The following is an 18772-nucleotide window of genomic DNA, read 5'->3' as shown; positions in this document are numbered from 1 at the left end:
AGAGAAAGAGAGAGAAAGGGGGGGTGGAATTTTGTAGAAGGATTCTGGAGAGTTGGGGCCTCTTGAACGCCCTGGGTGTTCTTTTTTTTTTTTCTGTTTTTCCTTCTTGAGCTATGTAATTTTCCACTCGGATTGGAGTGGTTCAATAGAAATTTAGTACAATTCGTTGGAATCCCAACATCATCCTTCTTGTCATTGTGGCCTCCATTAGAATGCTTCTTTTTCTGCCCAAAGTCTAGAGTAAGCAGTGAATTGGTTGTTCGTAAAATTGTCTCCTCCTTCAGCTGCTCCACCCCAAGGAATTCCTCCTTGTTAAAACTTCCATGATAATTATCAAAGTATTTCACCAGAAAGTTGTAATGATACTTCTTAATAAGTATCATCGCAAACTCTTGTAACTTCTCATGTATCATAAGGCCAAATTCTTTGCTCGTATCATGTACCTCACTGCTTGCTCTCTTGTCCCATTAGTTGATCTCATTCTCAAACTTCTTTTTCCCTGTTTGTTGCTTCTGGCCAACTGAAAATGCAACCATCTTTGGCTGCCAGAGGGGCTCCATTCCAATTGAAAATGAAGCATTTTACTTCATGTATATACAGCCACCCCTAGCTTCACGAGTAGGACACCCTACTGAAAAGGCAACCTTCTTTGGCTGCCATTGAGGCTCCATTCCAACTGAAAACGAAGAATTCTTCTACCGAATTTTCACCAACAACATGCTTCGATGGCTAAGGAATGGGAGTTCTATACATGCTTCTGTTTTGCCTTTCCAATTTGACCCAAGTTAGCCAAAAATTTACAACCAAAATCTACCTCTTGTTTCCTCTGCTCACAGCCTTAACGCAATTCAATAGCCGCGGCAATTCGAAAGAGGTTAACAATAATTCACAGCCAAAATTTGCCTCTTGTTTCCCCTTACTCACAGCTTAGATTTTTTATTGGAATTACCGCTTGTGAATTCCTCTTCACTGATTCACTGTTCAATCCCTTCACCGGAGCCACGGACAAGTCGCCTTAAGCCTTATAGCTTCCAAAGTCACTAGCGCTTCAACACTGACTTCCGTTTCTACAAACGCCTACCACAAAGCATTCAGCTTTTGCTTTTCCTCCACAATCTAAACCGAGACTCTTGTGACTTGATCTGTCTCCTCTTCCCTTAAATCGAATTGACCCACAACCGAGGCTCAAGGATCTGCTAATGAAACTGGAATTCGCGGCCAAGAATCAATCTCTGGCTTCTCTTTCGGAATTGAATGTAAGATACGCTCGCCCGCTCCGATCTGCTTCCGGACCATGAAATGCCTTGTGGTCGCCTCCCTGAACCACGTTTGGAATAGTCGAAATTCCGAATTCTATCGCAGCAATGAAACTTCGCTGGACTGGTGGACTCGCCTTGAATCCTTCCTCCAGTTCTGCCTACTCACTGCTCACGTTTGATAAAGGCCTCCACACCTTCCTCGCCCGCGTCACCAACTACAACGGAGCTCTCGTACTGGCCTTCTGCTCTGGTAGCGAGTCTCCTGGCTGTCCGTGTTAACACCAGCGGACTCGCTATCACCTCGGAACTTCTGCCTATTCACGAACGACTGGATTGTTCGCCTTCCTTAATCGGTTCTGCTACTCAGTCGGCGCCACTCTAATACGTTAATCAACTCTAGCACCACTCACGCTTCCTGAATTCATGACCGAGAGTCATGGTGGACTCGTCTTCAATATTCCAACTCAAATGTACTGCAATCACGAAGGCTGAGAATTAATCCTCCGTCGAGAGCCCACCCAAACTCACTGGAATGTTGGAACTCGCTGATTCCGTTGAAATCACTGCTCGATCAATCCAAGTCTAATTCCTCCTTGCACCGGTCACCACCCAATCATCGTCAACAAGCTCCAATTGTGAATCCTCCTGGCTTGCTCGCCCTTAATTCTGGACAAGATTGGAGTCTTAGTCGCGAGCCGTCAGCCTCTTGCACTGATTGCTCTCCACACAAGATTACAGTGGATTCAAGATTGCCCAAGCTCTGTGTGCGTTTGTTGAGATTCAACGACTACCCCCACTCGCTTCCACTTTGCGCCTTCCTTTCTCGCCAGAATCAGCGCCTTTGTCTCACCCAACCGTCTTCGACAGACTGCCTCACCAACAGCGAGCGTTGTCTGTTGGAAATCAGAATGATCTGATATAGTGAATGTCAAGAACAGAATGTATAGAAGGGAAATTGAAGAATAATGGGGGGAGAAAATTAGAGAGAATTAAGGGAGAATGGCAGAAGAATGAGGGAGAGAGATTAGAGAGAAATTGGAATTTCAATTATCATTCAACATGAAAATCCCATCCATTTATAACAGCCTTATATAGGCATATTTGTCTCCTAACAACCTTGCACATGTAACCATGTGCACCTAACTAATTGCTAAAATATCCAAAACAAACTATACTACCCTATTACAATAATACCCCTTTATTGCTCATAGGGTCATGACATCTTGCTATCGATGAGGGGCGGTCATTTTGTGGGTGTGTCTAACCCTCTTGCTTCAGGGAACCAACGGGAGTCGTACCGCCGGGTGGAGGATCAAGCTTGGGGGTTTTGGCCGAATGTCGTGCGCTGGAGTTCGCGTTCCGAACAGAGATGGCTGCTCTCAAGCGGTCGCATCGAGAGGAGATAAGATGCATTTAGGAGGCAGCGGAAAACAAGGTGGGAGATGAAGTAGCCAGGGTGACGGCCGGCTTGAGGTAGTAGTTTGAAGAGGCAGAGGCATCGTTAGTTCGCTGTCATGAGGTCATTAATCGATTCGGCCGCTAGCAAGAGGATGCTAGGGCAGAACTTCACGATTCAAGGGCAGAGGTTGCCCGTCTAAAAGCAGGGCTAAAGGCCGCCCGACTGAAGGCGAAAGTCAGCAGTGCTCAAATGTTGGAGGTCGCAAACGATTATTTGGAGGGTTACGAGGAAGCCTTACTCCACATTCGGACTTTATTCCCAGACCTAGACCTACAGCCTTGCAAGCCCTATATGAGGGTCGAAGGCGGACGACTTGTTGATCCGACCGAAGAGGGGCGCGCCGCCTAGACTTTTAGGGGATTTCTTGGAATCGAGGTGGGCCGAGTTGCGGAAGGTGTTGCTGACGACGCTAACCCTCGGGCCAAGTCGGGTTGATTTTATTGTTTTCTTCCTTTGTAGTAGCGTAGGTTTTTCTAGTGCTTTCTTGGTAGCTCGATTTTAGGCCTGGTGATATCGCGGCCCTCTATTTTTGCCGCCTTTTGACTTGCTAATTGAAATGAAAGGTTTAGTCGTTTTTCTTCTTCGTAAGACCTCTCCTTTGTTCTAATTACGGTGTGCCACACTTTTTCCTAGCCGAGTTGGGGCCATAGTTATCAAAGGCGTGCCTAGGCGCCAGTTTGGTGCCTCACCTAGGTCGAGGCAAGGCAGTTTTGGCGAGGCTCTCACCTTGCATGCCTAGGCGCTGGGGCGTGAGGCGCGCCTCATGAAACTTAGGTCTTTTAATTAAAATTGGCAGCCCAATCGCTCCTCACTCCTCCCGACTCCAGCATCCAGCCGCGCCCGCCTCTTCTCTTCCTCTCCTCTCCAACTCACCCCGATCTTCCTCTTCCTCTCATCTCCAGCCACGCCCACATCCTATCTTCCTCTCCAGCCACGACCCCCTCCTTTCTTCCTCTCCTCTCTAGCTCGGCTCGATCTTCTTCTTCCTCTCCTCTCTAGCCACGACCCCCTCTTCTCTTCCTCTTCTCTTCCTCTCCTCTCCATTTTGGCCGAATCTTCCTCTTCCTTTCCTCTCCAACTGCGCCTTCTTCCTCTATTCTCCTCTGCTCACGGTCTTCTCCTCTCTTCCTCACCTCTCTTCTCATCTACTCTTCAAGTTCAAGCTATTAAGTAGCTCGCTGCCCATCGAAAGTAGCTGCCAATCTCGGTTACATTCCAGCCTCCCATCTTTTTGGTTCCAGCCTGCTCTTGTGAGTTCTTTACTTGTTTTTTATTTGATTATTTCTTGCATTCTTGCTTAATTTCTCTTGCTGGTTGCTTCTCTCTCTTTATAGTTTATACGATTGTTGTTTTCGTGTTGATTGGAGAATTTTGTGGAAGTTGAAACTGTGTTGCAGCAGCCCAATAAATGTCGTCAACCACTTCCAAAACTAACCCGGCATGGAATCATTTTGAAGCTAATCCTAATGATAGAAATACCACCACATGTAAATTTTGTCATAAAGTAACAAAATGTGGTATATTTCAGGCGAAACAACATCTTGTGGGTGGTTTTAGGAATACTAAATCTTGTCCAAAATGTCCTCCATCAGTAAAAGAAGAGATTGGAGAGTACATGCAAAAGAAGAAAAATAACAGGGATGAGCAAAATATGGCACCGTTAGATGATGATCTTCAATATGGTGAAGGGTATGATGATGATGATGAGCCACCGCCTCAAAGTAGAAAAAGACCCAATGTATCTACTGGAAGTGGAGGTGGTACTGGTAGTGCTGGTAGTATTAAAGGGCCAACACAAAAGGGTCCACTTGATGTTTTTCTTAAAGACCCAGAAGTTAATGTGTTGAAAAGCAAGGGCAAAGGAAGCAAACAAGGTTGGGTGAGAATGATTTTGCAAAAAAAGAGTTAAGAGCTCGAGTTTGTAGAAGCTTTGCACGATGGATGTATGATGCAGGCATTCCATTCAATGCAGTGACATATGACAGTTTAAAGTATTTATAAAAGCAGTTGGTCAGTATGGTCCGGGTGTGAAGCCGCCTAGTTACCATGAAGTCAAGGTTCCCCTTCTCAAACAAGAGGTGGAAGCCACTCGTGAAATGATGAAAGATCATGAAGAGGCATGGGGATGTTCCATTTTGTCAGATGGCTAGAAAGACAAGAAAGAAAGGACATTGATTAACTTTTTAGTCAATTCTCCTAAAGGAAGTATGTTTTTGAAGTCTGTTGATTGTTCTAGCTATTCAAAGACTGAGGAAAAGACGTTTCAATTATTAAGTAAATGTGTGGAAAATATTGGAGTAAGAAATGTGGTGCAAGTGGTAACCGATAGTGCTTCAAACAATGTTTTAGCAGGTATGAAATTCATTTTTGTAATTTGTATTATGTTTATAAATAGAACAATTTGAATATTCATTAGATATTTATTATTTACTAATATCTTGTTAATTTCACTCTAAATAATAATAGGAAGATTTTTGGAGGCAAAACATCCTACGTTATTTTGGACACTATGTGTAGCGCACTGCTTGGATTTAATGTTGGAAGATATTTTCAAGTTACCTAATATGAAGAAGACATTTGAGAGAGCTGTTATGGTGAATAGCTACATATATACTCATTCGGGTCTAGTAAACATGCTTAGAAGGTTTACTGACAAGAAAGAGTTGTTGAGGCCTGCAAAAACACGGTTTGCAACTGCCTTTATCACTTTGGACAGGATGCATAGTCTGAAAAGCAACCTTAAAAGGATGCTTACCTTCGAGGAGTGGATAACAAGCAAGTGGGTAAAAGAAGCGGGGGCTAAAAGGTATTGTAAAAGTGATTTTGATGCCTTCATTTTGGAACAATGTTATATATGCTTTAAAGGTGGCTGGTCCATTGATGCGTGTACTGCGCTTAGTGGATGGTGAGAAGAAGCCGGCTATGGGATACATATATGAGGCCATGGATAGGGCCAAAGAAGTGATTGCTAACTCTTTTAAACAGGATGAAAAGAAGTATGCACCCATTTTTCAGATCATTGATAATCGATGGGATGTTCAGCTTCACCGCCCCCTGCACGTTGTCGGTTGATACTTGAACCCAGAATATTTCTACAAGGCTGAACGTATAAATCCAGAGATCATGACTGGCTTATAAGAATGCATTAGAAAGTTAAATCCAAATGTAAAGGTTCAAGACCAAATTGATGCGGAGCTTTCAATGTATAGTAAGACAGATGGGTTCCTTGGAAACTATATAGCTATTAGAAAGAGAGCTGAGAAATCACCAGGTACACATATATATTACATTATATATATAATCATTCTAGATAATAGATAATAATTAACCCATGAATTTTATTGGACAGCTGAATGGTTGGTTTCATATGGAATGTCAACACCCACATTGCAAAATTTTGCAATTAAAATTCTTAGCTGGACTTGTAGTTTATCTGGGTGTGAACGTAATTGGAGTGTATTTGATAATGTAAGTGTATTGTACATATAACACTTATAATTTTTATTATAAGTTGGTTTGTTTCATGTAGCTTATTCTTAGTATGTTTTTGCATAAATTGTTGTAGCTTCATACTAAACGAAGAAACAGGCTCGATCAACTTTGTTTAAACGACTTGGTGTTTGTGAAATACAATAGAGCATTGAAGCGTCGATATCAAGTGCGTGATACCATTGACCCTATCATATTGACCCACATTGATGAAAGCAATGAATGATTGACTGGAAAACTTGATGAGGAGAATGATAAAAATGATGAAACTGTTTTCCAGATGACGTTGGGGATGGGTTGACATGGAGTAATGTCGTTGCGGCTGTAGGAATTGGAGAGCCTAGTTATCGATTTAGAATTAAACAAACTCGATCACAATTGAGTTCAACTTCGGCTTCGACTTCAAAGCGGCGAGTAACTCAGGAGATTGAAGAAGAGGAGGAAAGTGAGGTAGAGACCGAAGATGATGAAGACTTGGAAGAGGAAGAAGAATTGGGAGATGAAGAAGAAGATGAAAGGGTGATTGAAAGGGATGATGAAGATATTGACCTTGATGTTGATGATCTCCTTGATGATGATTGATTAAAACTTCTTTATATTGATTGTGGACTTGTAGTGTTTATGCATTTGTTTAGAACTTTGCATTATATTTGGTACTTGTTTGAGTTTGAGACTTTAAGTTTGAACTTTGATGATATTTCTAGTTTAGAATTTGCATGATGAATGAATCAATTTTGATGTTGTTAGTTTAGAATTTGAAGATAATGAATCATGAATGATATCAATGTGTTATTATTGATAATTTGATAGTTGTTTATGATTTTACAATATTTTGAGGTTTTTTTTTCTAAAAAGGTACGCCTCGTCTCGTACGCCTTGTCTCGTGCACCTCGTGCCTCAGGCTCCAGGACCCTTTGCACCTCGCTGCGCCTCTCGCCTTTCAGAATTATGGTTGGGGCTGTTAAATGTTGGCGCGGTGGTTCCTGAGTTAAGTGCTAGGGTTGTTGTCCAGTTTTAGGGTTCAGGGAAAGTGTTTAGAGTGCAGACTCGAGGGTATTGTAGAGGTTCGAGGGGCTCACATGCGCAGCACGGGATTTGAGGTTATAAATGAGGCGATGCTTCAGCGGCGCTTAGGCGCGCTACTTTTGCGAAACGTTTCGTTGTCTAGTTGTTCTATTTAGCACGTGGAAGAAGTTGATTGTTCATGGTGGGAGTGGCCTTTCGATTTTCGAGGTGGGGGTATGGCTGTACTGCTGGAATGATTTTTCGGAGCCTCGCCGTATTTAATTTTTAGGAGATGGTGAGGGTCTTTTGACCTTTGGGCGATTGCGCCTATAAAAAGGGAGGGAAAGCCCTTGGTTCCTTTTCATGTTGTCAATGTTCATTTGTGCCCTAGTTCTGGGGGACTAGGGAAATAGGGTCGATGGCTTGCAGTGGGGGTTTTTTATCTGAGAGGGGCATTTCCGCTAACGATGTCGCGAATAGGGCTGAAATTGGCGCAATAGGGATCAAGAGGTCTGAGGTTAAGCATGTTTGGGTGAGAGTAGTACTAGAATGAGTGAGACATGTCGTGTCTAAAACGGGTGATATGGCTTTCTTGGAGTTTACCTCCAGCGGAAGCACCGTGCTTCAGTGTCTGAGTACCTTGATCTTTGATGCCAACATCACTAGGATGGGCGTAGGGGGGTCGTTTGATTGCTCCAAGGTTGAAAATGGGAGACCTCGACATCGCATGGGTGCTAGCTCTTTCTGGACTTTCTTTAGGAGCGGCTACCGGGCTGGTAGAATCCGACCCCTTTGGGGACAGGATGTCAGGCGGTACAAAAGAGTTTCAGCCTTTGCCAAGCGGCCTGTGGGGGAAGCTGTTACCAACGATTATAGGGGAGTGCATCCTACAGCGACTGCTGCTTGGCCTTGCTTTTACTCCGGGTGTGCTTTTAGGCTTTTGTGCCTTGTAGCGGTTGTAGAGTGATAGACGAGCGTAACATAAAATTTGTACAGATATAAAGCTTGTAATAAGATGTAAGTTTCGTAATGAAATGTAAGTTCTTCGGAGTACTTTGTTTTCTGTCGTGTCTTGCATGCTCTTTTTGGCGATAGCGTCTCCTAACCTTTATGGCCATGTCTAATATAAGGTACTTCGGAATCGAACTGGTGTAGACTCGAGGTTTGGCGTGCCTGTTTACTACAAGGCACAAATTTGGGATTCGACCGAGGTAAACTTGAGGTCCAGTGTGCCCATTTGCTATAAGGAACGACTTTGGGCTAGCACGAGGTCCTATGCGCCTATCTGATACAAGGCGTGGCTCGATAGGGCCGAGGCGACTTGAGGCGCCTAGAGCAATGACGAGGCTGTGCCCGAGGTCAGCGCGGGTTGGATTGACCATGTCGGTTTGGGTCCCGAGCACGGTTTAAAGGAAGATCGAGTCTGGCTCAAGATCCTATGTGTCAGTCTAATACAACACGTGGCTCGATAAGGCCGAGGCAGGCTCGAGACGCTTAGAGCAATGACGAGGTTGTGCCCGACGTCCACACGGGGCGGACTGACCATATCGGTCTAAGTCCCGAGCACGGTCTAAAGAAGGATCGAGTCTGGCTTGAGGTCTTGTGTGCTTATCTAATACAAGGCATGGCTCGATAAGGCCAAGGTAGGCTCAAGGTGCCTAGAGCAATGGCGGGGCTGTGCCCGAGATTTGCGTGGGGTGGACTGACCATGTCAGTCTGGGTCTCGAGCACAATTTAAAGGAAGACCGAGTCTGGCTCAAGGTCCTGCGTGCATGTCTGATACAACGCGTGGCTCGATAAGGCCAAGGCAGGCTTGAAGCGCCTAGAGCAATGATGAGGCTGTGCTCGAGGTCCATGCGGGGCGGATTGACTATGTTGGTCTTGGTCCCGAGCACGGTTTAAAGGACGACCGAGTCTGAATTGAGCAAGTTCATTTAAGACACTAGAATATAACTTAGCATCTATTTCCATACGTACAGAGGTACCTCAATTAACACCATAAGGTCATATCCAAAAAATTTCATACTAATGAGCGAAAGATGATTTCATCTTCAAGCCTTTAATAATCAGCAAACATAAATAATCAAAATATTTAATCACACACGTAATCAACGCAAACAGTTAAGGTTGAAAACCATATCAACAAAGACATTTAATTTTAAAGAGATATGAGATCGGAATATATTACCTGGGTAGATACATCGTTTTCTCCCAAACCTGAATTATTTTAAGTCCAATGGACGGCATACAAAACCTATCAAAAATAAAGTACCCAATCATTTGAGTCCTCTAATTTTCTAACCTATTTTTGTATCAAAGACTTATTCTTAACTACCAACACCATTTTTGGAGCTGCCTTGAGCTCATCCTTGGGAACCCATACCTTCTTTATTCTAAATATTCATATGAAAAAAGTTTTCATATAAATTAATCCTACCAATAGAATCAGTTATATCATAAGAACAAGAAATGGTTACCTCTTCTTCTTCTATATGCTCCTCTTGACTGGTGGATGGAACTCGAGATTCCTGAAAGTAATCTTCTTTGATGCCCCAGTGTTCACTATCAAAAACCTCACGCAAAAGATTAGAGCTAGCTGATTTATTTAAAGCAGAATGAACATTCAAATCCATAGATGATTTTGAAATGAAACTGTTTTTCATGGTATTTCAGAAAGCATGGATCACTCTTAGCTGTTAAGCTAGAAAAGTAAATAAGAGTACCTTCTCTGATACCACTTTTGAGAAAAGATAAGACACCCAAGAGGATGGTGAATTGGGTTTTCAAAAACCTTTCGTGATTTTATAAATATTTTAAATAAAACAATTTTGCCTTTATCAAACCACAGAAACAACATGTAGAAATTGTAAAATAAATTTTATACAAGAAGATTTACAGTATTTAAATTTTAAAAAACTGTTTATTTCATAATTAAAACTAAAAACAAATTTGCTAAGAAGAATGATTCCTATCGAAAGTAAAATGTAAAGTTGTCGAAGAAAAAGTAAATTAGAAATGCAACACAAAAGTATGTGTGTATAGTGGTTCGGATCAACCACCATAATCCACTGTGAGCGGAAGATCTACAAAAAAGATGGTTGCTGCAGGTTTTAATCAAAAACCAAAAAATTCGAAAAAACACAAAAGTATAGACAAACTCCCTCACAGTCACGATAGAGGCGTTCAAGGCTCAGATCTGAACAATCCAATCACCACTTAGGTAACACCGAGAATAGAATCACCAAACCCTAACAAAGCCCAACCCCAAATCTGTTCACCCGCCCAAGAGGAAGCGAAAGCTCAACACGAAGTAGAGTCCACGCACAAGAACCAGAATCACGAAGATAAAGCGAGAAGCAAGAAGCCGAGAACGAATCAAGACTATGAAGCTTACCTACGAAGGATCAGTCGTACCGATTACATAGAGAGAGCCATCGACCTATCACTTAATGCATTTACAACTTCAATCACATAAACTGAATGCAGAGAATTGTGCCACTCATGAGCACACCAAACATAGTCACTCACAAAGATTTTTAAAGCAGCGAATAATATTGCCTTTAACCTAATACAATCGTAGGCAAACCAACCATTTGACTACCACCTCATCAAAACATCAAGATTTTCCACTTAATTATCTAAATGCAAATCATGAACATTCAATCAAATATGAAGGCACTTAGGCATAGAAATACGTTAGTCAACAAACAATCATTTTCATCACAATGCAATGATCATCCAAAACAATGAGCATAACTTCATTGCATTCCAAAACATCAATAGTAGAAGAACAACATAATTCAACGATTTTATCAATCATACACTCATAGCAAAATTCATCATCAAAACGATACGGCATAGCACTCGATGAGCAAGTTCATTTAAGACACTAGAATATAACTTAGCATCTATTTCCATAGGTACAGAGGCACCTCAATTAACACCATAAGGTCATATCCAAAAAATTTCATACTGATGAGCGAAAGATGATTTCATCTTCAAGCCTTTAATAATCAGCAAACATAAATAATCAATATTTAATCACACACGTAATCAACACAAACAGTCAAGGTTGAAAACCATATCAACAAAGACATTTAAATTTAAAGAGATATGAGATTGGAATATATTACCTGGGTAGATGCATCGTTTTCTCCCAAACCTGAATTGTTTTAAGTCCCATAGACAGCAAACAAAACCTATCAAAGATAAAGTACCCAATCATTTGAGTCCTCTAATTTTCTAACCTATTTTTGTATCAAAGACTTATTCTTAACTACCAACACCATTTTTGAAGCTTCCTTGAGCTCATCCTTGGGAACCCATAACTTCTTTATTCTAAATATTCATATGAAAAAAGTTTTCATATACATTAATCCTACCAATAGCATCAGTTATATCATAAGAAGAACAAGAAATGGTTACCTCTTCTTCTTCTATATGCTCCTCTTGACTGGTGGATGGAACTCGAGATTCCTGAAAGTAATCTTCTTTGATGCCCCTGTGTTCACTATCAAAAACCTCACGCAAAAGATTAGAGCTAGCAGATTTATTTAAAGCAGAATGCACATTCAAATCCCTAGATGATTTTAAAATCAAACTGTTTTTCATGGTATTTCAGAAAGCATTTGCATAAGACGAGGTGACAACAAAATCTCCCCTTGCGAGCCATGGATCACTCTTAGCTGTTAAGCTAGAAAAGTAACTAAGAGTACCTGCTCTAATACCACTTTTGAGAAAAGAAGACACCCAAGAGGAGGGTGAATTGGGTTTTCAAAAACCTTTCGTGATTTTATAAATACTTTGAATAAAACAGTTTTTCCTTTACCAAACCACGGAAACGACATGTAGAAAGTGTAAAATAAATTTTATGCAAGAAGATTTACTGTCTTTACATTTTAGAAAGCTGTTGATTTCAGAATTAAAACTGAAAACAAATTTGCTAAGAAGAATGATACTTGTTGAAAGTAAAATGTAAAGTTGCCGAAGCAAAAGTAAATTAGAAATGCAACACGAAAGGATGTGTGTATAGTGGTTCGGATCACCACCAAAATCCACTATGAGCGGAAAATCTACAAAAAAGATGGTTGCTGCAAGTATTAATCAAAAACTAAAAAAATTCGAAAGTACAGAAAAGTATAGAGAAACTCCCTCGCAGTCACGATAGAGGCGTTTAAGGCTCAGATCTGGACAATCCAATCACCACTTAGGTAACACCGAGAATAGAACCACCAAACCCCAACAAAGCCCAACCCCAAATCTGTTCACTCACCCAGGAGGAAGCGAAAGCTCTACACAAAGTAGAGTCCACGCACAGGAACCAGAATCACGAAGATAAAGCGAGAAGCAAGAAGCCGAGAACGAATCAAGACTATGAAGCTTACCTACGAAGGATCGGCCGTACCGATTACATAGAGAGAGGGAAACCGAGAGGTGTGGCACATAAATGGCAAGAAGGCTCCACACAAACCAACAAGGAAACGCCGCACAAAGCGACAAGGAAACTCGAGAAACGAGGAGGGGACATCGGCGCCGACAAGAGGGTAGGAGGGAGAGAACGACAGTCTCCCCAAAGACATAGGTATATATATGTGGACAGCTAGGGCAAAACATCAAAGTGGGTTGGGCTTCTCATTTCTTGAGCAAATGGGCTTAGGCCCATTTCTCCTCAAAAGAAATGATTAATGGGCTTATGGCCAGATTTCTATCTAGGGCTGCCAATAAGTGGTGATATGGGTTATACTTCAATCACGAGCCGAGGCCTATGAAGATTAGACCCATCCAAAAAATCGTCATCGCCTTGGGCTTTATTTGGAAACACAACCTAACATCCACTACCTTTGCTCCACCCTAGGAATTTTAATAAACCACTACAGCTTTTGGAAAACAAGAAGACGTATAAGTACATCAAAGCATATATGATTTTTATGCTATAAGCATAATACACACATACTACTTATGCATACTTTAAGTAATTCTTCAAGAGTATAAACTTTAGAGTTCTATTACACAAATGCATTCAACCTAAACACGAGCAACACTAGAAAATTTTGCTTGGAATACAAACAACATTTTCACATGCTTTAAGATAGCACCTCTTATATTCGACTTCATTCTTAATCCATTGATTAACCATTACTCGACTATAAACCCGAGAGAATGAATTTTCAGCAGCTTAACCAAATGCTGCTCGACATCAACAACCCTATAAATACAATAATCAAACCAACGAGCATTCAACTAATAAAGTCTCAAATGTTCTTCCATTAAATTTCAAAACATTGAGACCTTTTAGAATATGATATTAAACATCAAATAAATAACTTAGGCTTTGTGAATTTAGAACGTAGAATCACTTGCCCAGGCATATATACATATATATTGGAGAGCATAGATGTTAGATATTTATGCAACAACTAAACCACATCGCTATTTGAATTTAGCGATGCTTCCACATATTTTGAGCACTTAAGATATTACCCAACCTTAAGATTACTCTAAGTGTCATGAGGATATATGACATTTATCCATGACACTAATGCATTCGGATACTTAAGATATCGCATGAAATCCTAGAGCAATTTATTCATATAACAGGCACATAAAAAAGAGCAAGATTAATCACTAGCAAAACATAGTAAAGTTATTGGCACAACTTTAATATGAAGTATAAGACAATATAAATCCATTATACATCAATTAAGAGATCACCTTTTGAGGCACTATTCGGTTACAAACCTCCACTATTCCCAGCTATAGGAGAGGAAACAATAATGGCCACTGTGGAAGCATACCTGGAGAAGAGGCAAAGGTGTTACAACAAAGGAAGGAGGAGTAAGCCTTGGCTCAAAACTGCTTGAAGCAGTATGCGGATCGTAGGAGGAGTGAAAGGGAGTTAGAGGTGGGGAAAAGGGTGTATCTGAAGCTCTAGCCTGCTCATCTCAAGGCAATTGCTCGAGGGTGGGTGACTATGTTAAGCCCCGGGTATTATGGACCCTACCCAATTATAACCAAGGCTAGAAAGGTAGCATACAAATTGTAGCAACTCGAGGAATCAAGAATTCACTTGGTTTTCCACGTCTCTTTACTCGAGATCTATGGGAACACAACAGGTGGCCTCTAGCCTACCCCAACTATCTAATGATGCATATGTTATAGCAGAGCCCAGTTCCATACTAAACCGGAGGGTCTTGTACAAGCATGGAGCTCCCCTCATACAAGTGCTAGTGAAGTTCTCCAATCTGCACCAGGATAACAACACTTGGGAATACTTGCCTAATTTACTTAGGCAGTTCCCTCAAGCAACTAGGCTCCTTATCATTTCTTGAGGACAATAAATGTCTCAAGCAAGGGGGAATTTGTCATAATCTCAACATCTAGAGGAAGAGGAATATAGTGTAACTGGCGAAGGTTACACGTGTAGGATAGTCTTATAGCAATTTGACAAAACTTTTGTTCTGACAGCCTTAAAGGAATTGTGGATCGCATAAAATGATAGAAGCATTCATCTACTTGTCAGGATCTTATGTTGTACTAGGGGTAAATTTGTATTTCTGTTTACATTTGTAACGCAATTCGCAGCTGTTGTGCTCAAGCAACTGCTTGAATTGTAAGGGGCTTTCTCTATCCTTTTCTTTGAATTTTTGGTATTTTCCTTTTTAAGTGTTATCCTCTAGCTTGGGGTATTAATTTGAATTTATTAGTTTACAAGAAAAGAAGGAAAATAAAAGAAAAAAACAACTTTCATTCATTTTTCTTTTTCACCTCTTTCGTCATCTTTACCAACAGATGAAGGAAAGGAGGAAGGCAATAGAGCAAGAATAAAAGCACCTCTTAGATTATTATTATTATTACATCAGCATAAAGAATGCAATCAGAATTGCACAAATACTAGAGCGCCTCCTCAATGCATAGAAACACAAATCCCTGTTGTGAAATATGCAGTAATAGCAGCACTAGGATTTGGCTAGCTATTGACAAGCAGATATTTGCTTGCTTCAATCAGTAAGATTATATGAAGAAAATAACATGGATGACTGTATTTCATTGGGTGGGAGGAAGAGTCTCCCCTCTCATTACCTTGCAAGGACCAGGATAGAACTTTGGCTTCATTAGAGGCACTGCTTGGCCAGGGTGTTCTTCCCAGTATTTCTCCTGTTCAATTTTTCAAAGATATAATTTACAAGTTAGAGCATATACTATTTCTGCAAGTGAATAATTTCTGTGCACCATAGATCAAGCGACAACATGCTGAGACAGACTAGACACCTATATATCTTGGCAAAATCCAGTTCACTAGTGTTCCAATAATATGACCCGTGGATGACCATTAATAGGACGTGAGATAAGGCAACGGAAGTAACAGTAACATCCCAAAGTAAAGCAGATTTATAAGGGATTTTATACAGATTAGTAGGATGAGGTCCCCATAAAGGTTAAGCGTGCAATTTAAACAAGTTTGCAGCAGCTGACAGGCATAAGTGCCTCGGAGATATTACAAGGTGCACTTGCATATAACATGACCATCCACATGGTTATGAATTTTTAAATGGTCTTGAGTATAACTAATAACTAAAACAACTAAAAATCCAAATAAAAATAATTAACTAACTGCTTAGATCTTAAAAAAAAAACTACAAATATGCAAAACTGACAAAATTGTAATGCAGTCATAGAAAATGTTAAAAGCAATTGGAGCAACTTTGACACCTACACTATATACAACATACCAAATTACAGATGAACCAGAAATAATGCATTAAGTACCAAACAAAACCCATTGGTGACCTGTCTTGTCGTCATTGGGGCAGAACTAGGGAATCCCCAAACTAATTTAAACGGAGATAGATATAGGCATGAATTTGAACGAGGGAAGGGATTATTGCAAGTAACCAGGTGGTTTAGGAGAAAAGTTCAAAATAAGGAGGAAGAGGGCAAAATGGCATTGTATAGTTTAAAAGTCACTTATGAGACAAGCAGCCCTTGAATGCCGATGCCACAGGCAATTCAATGTTGACAAACCAACCACCCTGCCCCTTTTCTAGCTTCGCATGGAAGTTCGTAGATTGGTAAATATTCTGGGGAGGTTGGTATTTTTTCATTTTTTCTAAGAGTGGTTATCTGTAAAAAAATTCAGTATGCATTTTGAATAGAAAATCCATAGAATAAGATTTTATAGTGGCATTTCTACAATTATAAGTCGTTTTTTGATTTTTGTCATTTCAAGGTATCAATCTTTATACATCAATGAGTCACTTGGTTCTATTTCATATTTTGTGCATCAATGAGTCACGTCTTCATAATGAATATATATTTATATACAACACGATGTAAGGGAACAAAAATTGAATACTTAAAAAAGGAAAGAAAACAAAAGGCATGCCGTGTCACTGTTACACAGTCACCACCATGCCTTTCCCTAGAACCTGTATACTATTTTATTAGCAGAATTACTGAAGTTAACAAAAAGCTTATTGATATCAATTCACATTCATACATTTTCAATCATCTGTATTAATAAGTTTATTCCATCAAAGCCATAATTAACACAACAGAGCTCACAATATGCCGATTCCTACATGTGTTAGTAATCTTTTGCATCAAAGCAACAAATTAACACAACAGAATTGGGGAAACTTTGTATAACACTGAAGAAGATAGCGGCTGACCTGTATTATAAGGGGCGGCGGACCATATATATTGGGATTCAAGATTCTCTCTCCGCCGTAAGCATGAAGAAGCATCGAATAGGACGAGACGAATTGGGGATTCAGGATTCACAGCAACGACACACAGAGAGAGAGAGAGGACCACCCGAAATCGGCGAGAACCTGTATACTCTTTTATTAGCAGAATTACTGAAGTTAACAAAAAGCTTATTGATATCAATTCACATTCATACATTTTCAATAATCTTTATTAATAAGTTTATTCCATCAAAGCCATAATTAACACAACAGAGCTCACAATATGCCGATTCCTACATGTGTAAGTAATCTTTTGCATCAAAGCCACAAATTAACACAATAGAATTGGGGAAACTTTGTATAACACTGAAGAAGATAGCGGCTGACCTGTATTACAAGGGGCGGCGGACCATATATATTGGGATTCAAGATTCTCTCTCCGCCGTAAGCATGAAGAAGCATCGAATAGGACGAGACGAATTGGGGATTCAGGATTCAGGATTCACAGCAACGACACACACACACACACACAGAGAGAGAGAGAGAGAGGACCTGCTGAAATCGGCGAGAACCTGTATACTCTTTTATTAGCAGAATTACTGAAGTTAACAAAAAGCTTATTGATATCAATTCACATTCATACATTTTCAATAATCTGTATTAATAAGTTTATATTCCATCAAAGTCATAATTAACACAACAGAGCTGACAATATGCCGATTCCTACATGTGTTAGTAATCTTTTGCATCAAAGCAACAAATTAACACAACAAAATTGGGGAAACTTTGTATAACACTGAAGAAGATAGCGGCCGACCTGTATTATAAGGGGCGGCGGACCATATATATTGGGATTCAAGATTCTCTCTCCACCGTAAGCATGAAGAAGCATCGAATAGGACGAGTCGAATTGGGGATTCAGGATTCACAGCAACGACACACACACACACACACAGAGGACCTGCCGAAATCGGCGAGAATCGGAACCCCAAAGCAATGCCTAGGGTCTTCTGACTAGTCTTCTTCTTCTTCTTCTTCTTCTTCTTCTTCTTCTTCCCGTTACTCGAAGAGAACTGGCAGAGCGAGTGGAGTCTTCTTCTTCTTACATGTCAATTTGAACAAATTAGGATCGAGAGAAGAGGAGATCCTCGAGGATTTTCTCAACCATTTTGAGAGAGAGAGAGAGAACTGGCAGAGTTGGCAGAGCGATTGGAGTCTTCATCTTCTTACATCGAGAGCAGAGGAGATCCTCGAGGATTTTCTCAACCGTTTTGAGAGAGAGAGAGAGAGAGAACTGGCAGAGTTGGCAGAGCGATTGGAGTCTTCATCTTCTTACATCGAGAGCAGAGGAGATCCTCGAGGATTTTCTCAACCGTTTTGAGAGAGAGAGAGAGAGAGAGAGAACTGGCAGAGTTGGCAGAGCGAGTGGAGTCTTCTTCTTCTTACATCGAGAGCAGAGGAGATCCTCGAGGATTTTCTCAACCGTTTGAAGAGAGAGAGAGAGAGAGGAAGGAAGAATGGATGGAATGAAGCGGCAACTGGGCGGACGAATAAACTCTACACGGCCTTTTATATTCTATTTGGGCACTCACCAGCACCCGACCGTTGCCATTAGCTTCATTTGGGGTTGGGGGCACCCACCGCCACATTGGGCTTTGGCCTTTGGCTCCTCCAGATCACATTTATCTCTTGCTGGGAAATGTATTATTATTGATCATTAGTTTATAAATTGAGTTTATTTTTAACTTGCTGATGTGCAATAAATATAAACACAATTTTAATAATATATATAATTAATTTTATGTTATTTTTCTTATTTAAATCTCTTTTTTTGTAGGAATCCAACAAAGAAAATTAATTCAAATAATTGAGAT

At 40.6% G+C, this 18772-nt stretch overlaps 1 protein-coding gene across 2 annotated transcripts in view; it reads right to left on the bottom strand.

The window, feature by feature from the left end:
* LOC127808208 (uncharacterized) overlaps positions 1–18400 on the bottom strand; it is a 77704-nt gene extending 59304 nt beyond the window's left edge. The window contains exons 1-3 of one of the 2 annotated variants that reach the window (XM_052346633.1): positions 17716–18400; positions 16881–17042; positions 15292–15366 (exon numbers count right to left, since the gene is read on the bottom strand). In XM_052346633.1, the coding sequence (XP_052202593.1) occupies positions 15292–15366; positions 16881–16955 (150 nt within the window). In that variant the 5' untranslated portion in view covers positions 16956–17042; positions 17716–18400. Of the gene's footprint in view, positions 1–15291; positions 15367–16880; positions 17043–17285; positions 17459–17715 lie in introns of those variants that run through there. The other variant, XM_052346634.1, reaches the window with a different exon arrangement.
* Between the last annotated feature and the right edge of the window lie 372 nt (positions 18401–18772).

Source organism: Diospyros lotus, chromosome 8 (genome assembly GCF_014633365.1).
Source record: "Diospyros lotus cultivar Yz01 chromosome 8, ASM1463336v1, whole genome shotgun sequence".
NCBI lineage: Eukaryota > Viridiplantae > Streptophyta > Magnoliopsida > Ericales > Ebenaceae > Diospyros > Diospyros lotus.
This window is presented reverse-complemented; position numbering and strand designations above follow the sequence as displayed.